The sequence below is a fragment of the Hibiscus syriacus genome, unplaced genomic scaffold (genome assembly GCF_006381635.1).
Source record: "Hibiscus syriacus cultivar Baekdansim isolate YM2019G1 unplaced genomic scaffold, ASM638163v2 tig00113725_pilon, whole genome shotgun sequence".
NCBI classification, from domain to species: Eukaryota; Viridiplantae; Streptophyta; class Magnoliopsida; order Malvales; family Malvaceae; genus Hibiscus; species Hibiscus syriacus.
In genome coordinates this window covers 697,733-709,544 of record NW_024063471.1, presented here as the reverse complement: position 1 = coordinate 709,544, position 11,812 = coordinate 697,733, and the positions used below count along the sequence as shown (strand labels likewise).

Genomic DNA, 11,812 nt, shown 5'->3' with positions numbered 1-11,812 from the left:
TATATATATATAGGAGGGTGGAAAGCAAGCAAAATAAATTAAAGAAAGGGAAGAGGATACGGTTATGTAAGAGATATGATACGACGGATGGCTTTTGTACTGACAGTGAAATCTTATATAATATCATAAAAGCAACATATATAAAGAGTTGAAACATATATATGGCAGGCAGTGGAAAACTTGTGTTTAATGCATGTGTTATTTTATAAGGGTTAGTTACCTTGGATTTGGTGGTGTTTTTGAGTCAGTTTTGCGTGATCTTATGGCAGTGTTAGGTGTTATAGACTGCAAAAATGATGAACATAAGGCATGGCCTACAAATTAAAGGCAAGTACGGAATATATATATGAATGTATAAACTAGTTTCTCAAAGGTAAATGCTCATCATCAAATGAATCCCCTTGATACTGCAGAAAGAAAAAGTGAATTGTGAAAGCGGAAGGCTATAAAAACAATGAAACAGAACATAAGTGAGACTGGTGAGATATGAAAACCTTACAACTTACAGTGTTGCATATGCTTTTTTTAAGTACAGTTAAGAGTGGCATATGTATAATTAAGGTGCGTTCTGAGCCGGAATTTAAGGCTCTCAATGATCAGTGTATGCTGCTGTACTACTGATGATCGTCAGCAGGCGGCGGCAGCAGCAGCAGCACTACTGCGACTGCAGTATTCATCTTTTTTTCCTCTTCAGGATTACCATATCATCCTTTTCACTTTCACTACCCATCTCCATTATATGTACTTTTGCCCCTTTGGGATTACCATAGAATCCATTCACTTTAACTAGTGTGCTTCATAATTCTATTTCTGTATTTTATACATACCAAACCATGCGCTGTCGGGAAGATTTATTACAGCCACCCCAAATTATTGCTATTTTCAGAGAATCAGATGATTCCCCTGTTGCGTCTGCCTCCCTACTCTTGTTGCAATAAGATTTTTTTTCCATGATCAAATGGGAAACTTTACATGATAAGAAGGCCTTAATTGATTTATGTATTGGACGAAACCTAATATGCTAGGACACTCAGAACAATGGAAAGCCATCTTAGTCAAACGTTTTTCTTCAATTGAGAATGCAGGATTCTTTCAAAAAGAAGAAGAGAATGCAGGCTGGTGCTAACGAGTCTTGGCCTTATTATCAACATAACCAGGCCCAACATCCACCACAAGAAGATTAAAAGGGAACGGAAAGCAAATACCCCAAGATTTTTTTAATAATCTAAAATCATTATGAAGTAGATTATAAAACAATATCTTTTCAGAATCTTTATTATCTATTGACACACCTTGCAAACACAACCAAAATCCGAAACCTATAAGAGAACGTTTTCTTTTACCACTAAGGTGACATGATGGTTTCCAACTATAAATGACCAAAGAATTAAGTGGCATGATGTTTATATAAACTCAAACGATACATGTAAAAGTGAGCAAAAACATCCAATTAATTTATTTGGTATTGACATCTAACTTATTTGGTATTGACCAAAGAGGAAAGTCAACTAGCAATAGACGCAAACTTATACACATGATCCACCACAATCTTGCACAAGAAACACGAGATTGGAATCCATCCATCCCAGCTCTTCTTAAACATATGTGAATTGAAGCATCAGTACCAAAACTCGAGCTAAAATTTCCGTGCATTGGAGGAAGCACTCTTCTTCACAGCATTGTGTGACCATGATGACGGCTTGAATCCCCCCTGTCAATAAGTTGGAAGCTGCAGCTGCACAGATTTTCCTTCTCTTGGACTCTAGCTCCAACCTCTTCTTATTGGACGAGGATGATCCAGATGATCCGGGGAAGATTGAAGCAGCTTTAATCAAAGCTCTCTTATCTTTCCTGTTTCTCTCAAACTTGGAAGGAAATTTGACTCCTGCAGCAGAGGCACCATCTTCTTCACTTGCCGGCAGGAGTCGAATGCTTAGGCCCATTTTCCTTGAAGCAGATTCTTCTTCAAGAACCCTCTTCTTTTGACCCTGAGAACAGAGCGGAAAAATTAGCAAGCAAGTTCATCACAATATGCAACCTACAAACCAATCTAAGCTTAGTAACATACTCTAAGTTTAGCACGTAGAGCTTTGTTGAGGGCATAATCATCTGAATGCCTGGCATCAGATACGCGCTGAAGCCGAACTAGTACTGGTTCAGCTTCTTTTTTCTTCTTCAAATCCTCCTCTTGATGTTCAAGACGATAAAATGGATCTGCAAGCTTGCCTCTTTCTGTAGAACAAATATAATTGTAAAAACCAACAAACACATAATAAAAGTTGATTCCCAGTAAGCAAGAAGCACAGGTCTATAGGTTTAACCCTCATTGAGACCTGTGAGTCAACCCATGCTTTTGATTGGATATTACAGAGATTCAAGGTTGTTTTTCTGTTGAATTTTATTCCGATATCTGAAGAAGTTTGTTCACTGCCATTGGCCCAAATTGTTCCAAAATACTATGTTTTCAAGCAAAGTTAAGGCAACCCTATAGTTGAAAGTAGTTATCTAATAAGAATCAATAAATCCATATAACTTACTACCTTCTTCAGCAGGGAGTTCTAATGTCTCAGCATCCTCAACATCATACACTTCAGTTTCCGCTGAGCCCCACTAATGATCACATATTCGCAATTTTTCGGGTCTGTCTGAATGACTATCTCATGTTTGCAGCACGCAGACTTCATGGTAAAGCTCCATATCTAAAATAACAAGTAATTGTTAGGAATACCAAATCAGTGATGAGCAAAAATTAATTAACAGAATTTAATGAAAACATGAAAACATTTACACGAGAATAGATTAAAATGAACTATAATAAGTAGCTTATGCAATTAGTAAAAACAAAATACCTTTGTAGAATAATAATTCCCCACTTGCTTTTTCTCAGCATTGAACCGTACACCTTTTGCAATCATAGAGTTGCACCCGCCACACCATATGTTGAAAGGCATTTCGAACCTTAAAGCAAAAAAAGAATGAAAATCAGACCCACATTTACCACTTAGAAAGAAACTTTCCACAGCAAAAGTAAGCTTGGCAAGGATAATTTAAACAACTTAAGGAATTAATTCATATATAGATCAATACTCAATCTTAACAGGTCTTCTGTCACTTATAAAGTTAAAAGGCTCATCGACTATCGCCTAGATATGAATCCCATGCTAAAACCATTGAACATTAAGACAACTTCATAAAGCCACACCTTAGCCTAGATCACAGCTATAAGTCAAAGAGATGTATGGAACTTGAGAAGTATTTCTTTCTTGAGTAAAGAAAATAATTAAAGAACTTCAGGTCAAGAAAAATGACAAGCCAGTGCGCAGTTGCCAACCAATCTTATCAGAATAGAGTGAGAATTCCTTAACGAAATTAACCTGAAAAAAGCTCACTCATATTCTTCTTTCAGCCTATTGTTTCATCATTAGCCATACTGCAGCCCATTAATATAGATATTGTGAAGATGCCAAAATATATATGTTTGAGGTGAACTTACAAAAGAGAGCATAAAATATCCAAAAGTAATTTGATCTAACCTTATAATCAAAATGCCTTGATCTATTTTTCTCGCCCTCTCTCTCAAAGCATGTTGCCCATGAAACTTGTTCAAACCACCCTGAAAAGAAGAGCAGTGACAAAATTTAAAGAGAATCATAACTAACTCTAGCAAAATATTTTCCTAAACCCACCAAAAAAGTTGAAGAAATCAAATAAATCTAAACTATGCATACCTGACTTGGATCCCATTCTGGAGGATAGTAAAAGTTATCTGCTCTAGCAGCTGCAAGGGAAGACTGCAGAAGCACAAAGAAAGCAGGTTAATCCTTTTCTAATTACTTTCCAATGGAAGGAGGGGGGAACACAAGCTTTAGAAAAATCTTTAACGACAAAAAAAAAAAAATTAACAGCATTAATCCAAAGCCAACATATATTAGCAATCAGCCTAAATATATTCCCTAGAAGCATGCCTCTAAAAGATTTTTTCTTTTAAGAATTGTAAAAATTCTATTCAGCTGTACGATAAAACCACATTAAAATCATGAAATCAACAGAACCGAATCAATTCTACAAATATAAAATGGGGGATTGGAAGGGGTAATGAATAAAATCAGGAAAATTAGATATATAACTATACCTTTATCACTATCTAGGATTGTAAGATCTACAACGAATCGTTCAATAAATTGAAAACCCTAATTGTTCGAGGGGAACCGAAGCAGCAATTTTTTGTTTAATCTAATCGAAAGTAAGCGAGTAATGATTTGCTTACCATGATTTCTTCTCGTTTTGCCTTCTTCTTCTTCTTCTCGTTCTTCTTTTTCTCTTCTGATTCGGATACCGGAAATCGTGATTTTTCCCAACTTTATTATCTGCTCTTCATTGATTTAATGTTTTGTTTTCTCAATTTTAATTTGGACTAATTCCGTGACACATACTCAAACTATGGATAATATTTTAAAATTGGTCCTTAAAATCATGTTATTTTTATACTAATTAAATATTAAATATATTACTTTACATAAATTTTATATTTTTATTCTTCCACTAATATTATTTATCTTTATAAATGATTTTTTGAGAAGATTTTTATAAATAAATTAGATTTTATTGGTTGAGATGATTCTTTTAGGCTTAATATCTATTTTTATGATTGTATTATAATAAAAAAATTATTTTTACGTTTTAACTATTTTTTATTAATTTAATTTTGATTTTTCGTTATGTTTGTCTCTTTATTTTTTTTACATCTACCATATAAAAATGTACAAGATTTAATAAGTAGTTATTATGGGTAAAATTTAAAATTTTAGAAACATATATTATTTATCAAAGTTTTTAAAATATTTTATAGAAATTTATTAATTGGTTGAGTGATTAAAGATGTTCATGTTATTTCATCTCGTGTGAGTTTGAATTTCAATATTTATCCTAAAAATATAATAACTCTATACCTAATAAAAATACTTTAGAATTTTAAAAGACATTTTTATAATTATTTTAGAGTAATTAAGAATATTTATATTTTTTCCAAAATATATATAGTTTAGAGAAAATTAAATTTAAACTTTTATATATTTTGAAAAAAATTGTTATATTTTAAAAAACAAATGAGTGATCAAAACAAAAATTTATTAAATTTTTTTTGTTGCCCTCCGGTTCTAAGGCTTCACCTTAATTAATTCAGACCGATCTGCGTCGCACACCTGACTTTTGGTGGGTAAGTCTTCTAGCAGGAATTTTCTGTATACGCAAGGACTCAAACTTGAGAATTTACTTAACCGATATTAAATTGCTTACCATTTAAAACCATCCGTTTTTGGTTTATTAAGCTTTTTTAACTTGTGAATCAGGTGACGGAATTTTAAGGCGGCGTAGCATGGGGTGAAATGTTGGGTCCATTTTGGACTGATATCTTGAGGCCTAAATTACTGATTTTGGGATAAATTTGTATCAACTTTTTTTTATTGATTTCAAGAGAATGGGGTTTATGCTCTATATCTTTTGGTTTTTATATCATAAATTAGATGTTTATTCAAATAATATATCAATATAATGTTTTAATCTCTTATACAAGTATATGTCGATAAAACTTGAACCACAATTAGGGTCCATGAATAAAATGTTTAATGAATTGATCATTTATTAAAATAAATAAATAAATATGAATAAATTTTTATCTTCATTTGTTAAAAGAACAAACACAAATATATTCAGTTTGTTTATGTTCACAAACAAATTCGTTTATAAACTACCGATTCTCCTTTTCTTTTTATCTTTTACATTTTAAATATAGGTGAAAGTAGAGACAAAATTAAACATAAGTTAAATTTTGGAGTTCAAACTATAAAATCTAAAGAGCTTAAGAACTAGTGATGTAATTTCAGTATTTTGTCAAACATATTCGCAAACGTTAATCAAACATGTTAATGAACGTTACACAAACATGTCCGCAAACGCTAAATACACTAAACACGAAAACCTTAAAAAAACAAATAAGCACACAAAATACAAAATTTAAAGTAAAGTGAACCCAACATTAGAATCTTACAAAATAAACAAACGAAAACGAATATAAGGATTCATTTACATACCACAGCCTTAAAATTAATACTCTGCTACTAATATTAATCTTTCATTTATCTGTCTCTGCATACATTCATTGTGCAATATCCAACCTATATGGAGTCATTTATAATGCAACACCGTCGACTACTAGTAGTATAAAAGCAATATACAACGGAGCAGTGGATAAACAAGGCAAAAAATAGTCTATATTTATCATGCCTCCCTCGGCTTGTTTTCTTCTCCCATTTGTGTAATATTCACTCGGCTCCTAAGTTCTTCGAAAGCATTATGCTTTCCGCGTCAAAACCACCCGCAAACTGGCAGAAAATATTCAAACACCATTACTTGAAGCGGTAGGAATAATTCTTTTGATCAGAATTTGTTTGTTAAAGACGTTAAACCAGACATCTTAAACGAGGGGAACCAAGTGCAAAGCTAAAATACCTGATGAGCACGGAGCGCGAAACGGACCCCTTGCAGAAGTATAAACTCTCTGTTTGGTTCTTTCTCAGGTCCACTCAATGCATCAGGTTCTGATGCTACACATTTCATATATTTCCTTGCCAATTGTACAGATGAAAGCTTGATCTGCAATATGCATAAGAAAACATAAAGTATATCAGGAAAAAGATTTGCATACTAGTTTTCTATTTGTCGTGGTATTCTTCGTGCTTGCGATTACATCATCAATTCATTGTAACAACAAGCCACGTATTGAGCTACGTTCCATTTATCATATTATTTACCACTGGAAAGTTCCATGTATAAAACTACAATTGCATGAATTACCAAAGCAAACTTTTAGTCTATTGTTATGGTCCATACCTTGCCAACAATCCCAGAATCTAATAACCAATTGACAGGAATTCCGAACTCCCTGTATCATGAAACAGCCATGTCTCTTGTACGCAAGAGCGCATATACACTTTGTTCAACTCTGAAGAAACAAAAAAGGAAATAGAAAATTAGAATATGACAAGAGAAAGTGCATCTCTACCATCCTAAGAGATTCTTAGTTAATACTGAAATGCTATCCGAGTTGGGTTTTATTACTTACTTTTCAAGCAACTTGTAGATCTTTAGAGCAGCTTCACATGGAAGGTTTGGATCATCAACAAAGGAAGAGGCCTGCTTCTCCAACTTCACTAGGTCCTGATATTTGAAAGCTGCCTCTCTTAATGCATCGGCTTTTCCTTCAGGCCAATCAAAGTGCTTGAGAACTGCTCGTTCATCAACCTAGATGGGTGCAGAAAGATAATTCAGCAAATAAAGTACACACTAGGCAGACAATTTCTATCTGTTGATAAATGAACAACAGGGTTCGTATAGACTAAGTACATCTTGCACACAATATGAGTTAAAGCAATGACATTAGTCTTTCATGGTGACTGGAAAAATAATAGATCTGAAGACAGAGCAAAATCGAATGTCTTAGACCCATGGCTTAGTTCCAAGATCTCTTTCAAATTCAAACCATGAATACCTCTGAAAGAAATATATTATTATAAATCATGAATATTTTATTCCATAAAAAAAGAAGGAAAGTTCCTCATCTAGCCAATTTACAAAAGCCACCAGGTCTTCTATGTTGTTGAATGAAGCTGCTCGAACTTCAGTTGCCAAGGACTGAACAAAGTCACCTTGAGTTTCCACATCAGCTTTTACCTGGATGAATTCATTTGATCTCGTATTGTTAAATGTTAATTTCGGTTAAAGAACACCTACATTTGATCTGAAGATAAGCAGATAAATGAAAGGAAAGAAAACTTAAGCATACAGCTAACAGGAATGACGATCTATTCTCTATCTCCCCAATCATGTTGCTCGTAGCATCTGATGTATTAGACGTTGTAGAAATCAAACTTGAAGTGTCCTTCTTTGCCTCCCGTTTCATCAATGTCTGATAAAATTCAACAAGTTCAGGAGCTCGGTGAACTTTATCACCACTGCCTGTCCCTCTAGGTAGACTGCCTGGAGGAGGAGGTGGTGGTCGTCCACCAGGAGGTAGCGGTGGTGGTGGTGGTGCACCGGGTAGTGGAGGTGGAGCAGGAGGTTGTCCTGTTGTAGTAGTATTTGTTCCATCAGAAGCGCCACTGGATGGCTTTGGTGGTGGTCTGGGCACCCTAGGTGCTCTCTTTACAATGTGAGCAAGTTTCATCTTGCTTATAGTTTGGGAGTCTACAGTCTTATCATCATTGGATTGCTCACTTTTGTCACCAGAAACAATAGTCTTCTCCTTTATAAGAGCAAGTTTTGGTGGTAAAGTTACAGATGCTTTTGCTCTAGACTCGAAGTTTGACTTCTCGCCAAACTTCTCTGCCCTTGCTTGTTCTGCTTTATGCTTAATTTGTTTCTCACTCTCCATGGTCAACTTATGGAGGTCCTTATAAACAGAATATTTTTCCTCTAGAATTCCATCTACTGATTTAGACACCAAGTGGAATGAAGCTGCAACAGAATCAGCGAGTTCCTGCTCCATTTTAAGAAAGTCGTGATTGCAACACCCATCACCTGCATACCTTAGCATAAGTGATTCCAATGGACCCCGATTGTGGAGGCTCAAGCTAGTCCTGCTTGGAGAGCCACCAGAGAAGGGTCTGGCAGGTGATGAAAAGGCACTCGAATCATCTTTGCTCTTGCCCCATTTCTTAAGTTTTTGGATTAAGCCAGGTCTCTTACTGAGACTGCTATATCTACCATTGGAACTGTCAATGGAAGCATCATCAAAATCCTCACTTCCGGGAGAGGATGTGCTTTCAAGATCTGTGTCGCCTTGCCCACGTTCTGAACTAGCATATTCTAATAGTAATCTTTTAGCCTTCTCTTGTGAGTTGGGGCTCAGACTTTTATTGAGATCACGAGCCGATATTTTTCCTCCAGGTATCTGATAATTACGGAGTTCATATCTCAAGCATGCATTGACCCAACGAAGGTACACTAGCTCTTCAACTTCACTAAACCTGTTCATCTGAAGTCCTTCCACTTGCTTTAGCAGATCTTCATTCGCATGTTTTAAAGCACTGACCTCTTCTCTTGCCCTGGCCGCAATTTCAGTCTGCAATAACATAAGAAGAAGATATAAAAAAGAATCACCTATAAGCACAAACTACCAACTAAAACATTATGTTATTACTGATCACACCGCCTAGGACTGATCTGTATCATAGCCTTCTCTGAAAATCTTCTAAACCATGTTGCTAGCTTGTTGACCTTTTTTTTTTTTTTTCTGTTAGGTTCATGCTTAAGATTTGTAAAGGGAAATGTCATGACATCAACAATACTCGACTAATAATTATCTGAATGAAATTAAGATGCAACAATGTAAGTTTTCAGGCAGTCTGCAATTTTCTTATGTTGCTCTCACCCAGCAAATTCTTACACAGTTAGACTAAAGGCTCCCAACCATTTACATGAGTTCAGAATAAAATACATGGGGGATTTATGGGCTTACCTCTGTCATGTTGGAAAGTGAGGCTATTTTTGCTTCAGCGGCATCCAGTTTAACAGTTAACTCCCTCTTTTCATGTTGGAGCTCTTTATTCTTTCTCCTTATCTCCACAACTTCAATTTCCAACTCCGTCAAAGCTTTCAATTTCTTCTCAATCTCAGCATCACTGTTGATGGCTTCTTGCTCTTTGACTTGAAGAGTAGAAACTTGTTGCTTGAGAAACAAGAACTGAGCTTTTGTTTGGGTAGCATCAAGCTGAATTTGCCTTCTAGCTCCTTGATTTTGTTCCTTGCCACCTCCAGCTCCTTCTTTACAGAAGCTCCATGAGCAATCTCCTCTTGAAGCTTCTTCCTCTTGGCCTTCAATGAGTTTATGGTAATATTCAGCATGTTGATTTCAACCGTCTTGATCTTGAGCTGCCTTTGTAATTCAGTAATATCCGATTCCTGCTCTTTTAAACCATAGTACTCAAGCAATTCACCCTCAAGCTTTACTTCCCTCTCCTCTAGTTCCTTTACTAAATTACGCAACTTTTCCAGTTCACTCGCATTGTTTGCCATCTCAGTTTCATATATTTTTTCCTTCTCTGTCCTCTCACACTTGTCAATAGGTAACGGATATTCGATTTCCCCGGAGAGAAGGTCTCCAAATTCAGGTAGAAAATCTTCATCACCAATATCTGATCGGTTATCATTAACTCAATCAAATATGCTGCTAATCAGTTTAACCTCCTCTTTCTCCTCTTCTTCCTCACCCTGTAATATGTATCACATCTCAATCATTGGTAGAAAATAATTAATAAAGACCAGCTAATATTTCTTTTGCAATAATTATGATTGAAGAGGTTACACATATACTTACATCCTTTCCTTTGAGGCTATCATTAGGATATGTAAACTGCTTCTTCTTGTCCTCATTTTCTGAGTTACAGTGTCATCAGAGAACCAGTAAACAAAAGATAATGAAGCCCAAATACCACGAGTGAAAAAGAATGACATAACCATATGTTAGCAATTAAAATAAACCAAAGTAGATTTCTCATTTCTTTAATGGGAAAATATCAATCAGTGAAAAAACATGTAATCTTTCACTTTGTGTTTCTAATTGAAATGTGTCCTGGAACTCTAAAGATGATAAAAAATTAAAAAGTTGGGTACCTGAAGGTTTTGATGACTTTGAGCTTTTGACATTGAGCCGCTTGACTGCAAGAGCTGCAATTGAAGCAGCAAGAAGGACTCTGACTAGCATGTGGATCTATGTATATAAAAACACTCTTCCTCCGCTCATCTACAGGAAAAAAATACCCCATAGACATCCCTTGTCCTCTTCCTCTCATCACCCGCCATTATTCTCTTAAACCATAATGACCCTTCAAATGATATCTTGTTGCAAATTCAAGCAGAACCCTAGTTTGAGAGAAGGACATATGGTTGAACTATAATAGCCATATCCAGATAGAAACGTTTCTAAACCATTAGCAGTATCATGTTATCAGATTTGTCGACCTTCCAATGAAAAACTTTTCTAGCACACACAAATTCCCTTGCTAAGTAGAATCCAAAACTCCTGTCATGCTAAGAGCTACAGCAACATCAATAACAAGTGGCCAGTTTTTGTTTCCGAAAAGAATGAAAATTTACTCAAGGGTAGGACTAAAACCTTACGTTTTTCCTGACTTAAGTGATATGCAGTGAAAAACAGGATCAAAACCAAAGCTGAAAGAAACACAGATACTGTAAATTGAACAAAAAGGCTAGTTTCAGTAGTTTGCTAGAAAAATCTTGCCTTTCTGTTTTAAGGACTACGTATCTATTTTATTAACAAGATAAGATATGGGCAAGAACCAAAGGAAAGCATTCAATCCAATGTTGCTTTTCTAACTAATTTATAGGTGTTTGTCCTATTAGATCACTAGTAATCTGGCTTTTGACAGATAAAGAGAAAGAATCATTATGGACCCGAGCCATGGTAAAGGCTGAAACTTGATTCCCAGCCGTTTGCTTAAGGGAACGAAGCGAATGCAGAGGCAAAAAACCAATATAAACCCAACTTTTTGGTGGTTGACATGGTTGGAATTTTTGACTTTTTTCTTTAGGTTTTGGCAGGTTTTATTCGATGAAATGAAAGACATCCATATCTCTCTTTCTGGGCCACAAAAATAAAATTATCTACAGCAATAATAATGTATAGATAATATACATCAAAGCATGTCTTAACTATATCTGACTAAATATTTAAAATTTTGTCAATCAAGGATAGAATTTTGATGAAATTCGTAGAGATGAAAATTAAAGTAGCGTC

At 35.2% G+C, this 11,812-nt stretch overlaps 1 protein-coding gene and 1 pseudogene across 1 annotated transcript; both read right to left on the bottom strand.

The window, feature by feature from the left end:
- Nucleotides 1-1,485: 1,485 nt before the first annotated feature.
- LOC120187752 (coiled-coil domain-containing protein 130-like) lies at nt 1,486-4,363 on the bottom strand. Its single transcript, XM_039191382.1, is given in 8 exon segments — nt 1,486-1,988; nt 2,069-2,232; nt 2,541-2,594; nt 2,597-2,699; nt 2,850-2,958; nt 3,534-3,613; nt 3,729-3,791; nt 4,268-4,363. Coding segments are annotated over 8 exon segments (969 nt in total). The 5' UTR covers nt 4,271-4,363; the 3' UTR covers nt 1,486-1,595.
- A 1,748-nt stretch (nt 4,364-6,111) lies between these two features.
- LOC120187751 lies at nt 6,112-11,326 on the bottom strand (annotated as a pseudogene).
- Nucleotides 11,327-11,812: the final 486 nt, after the last annotated feature.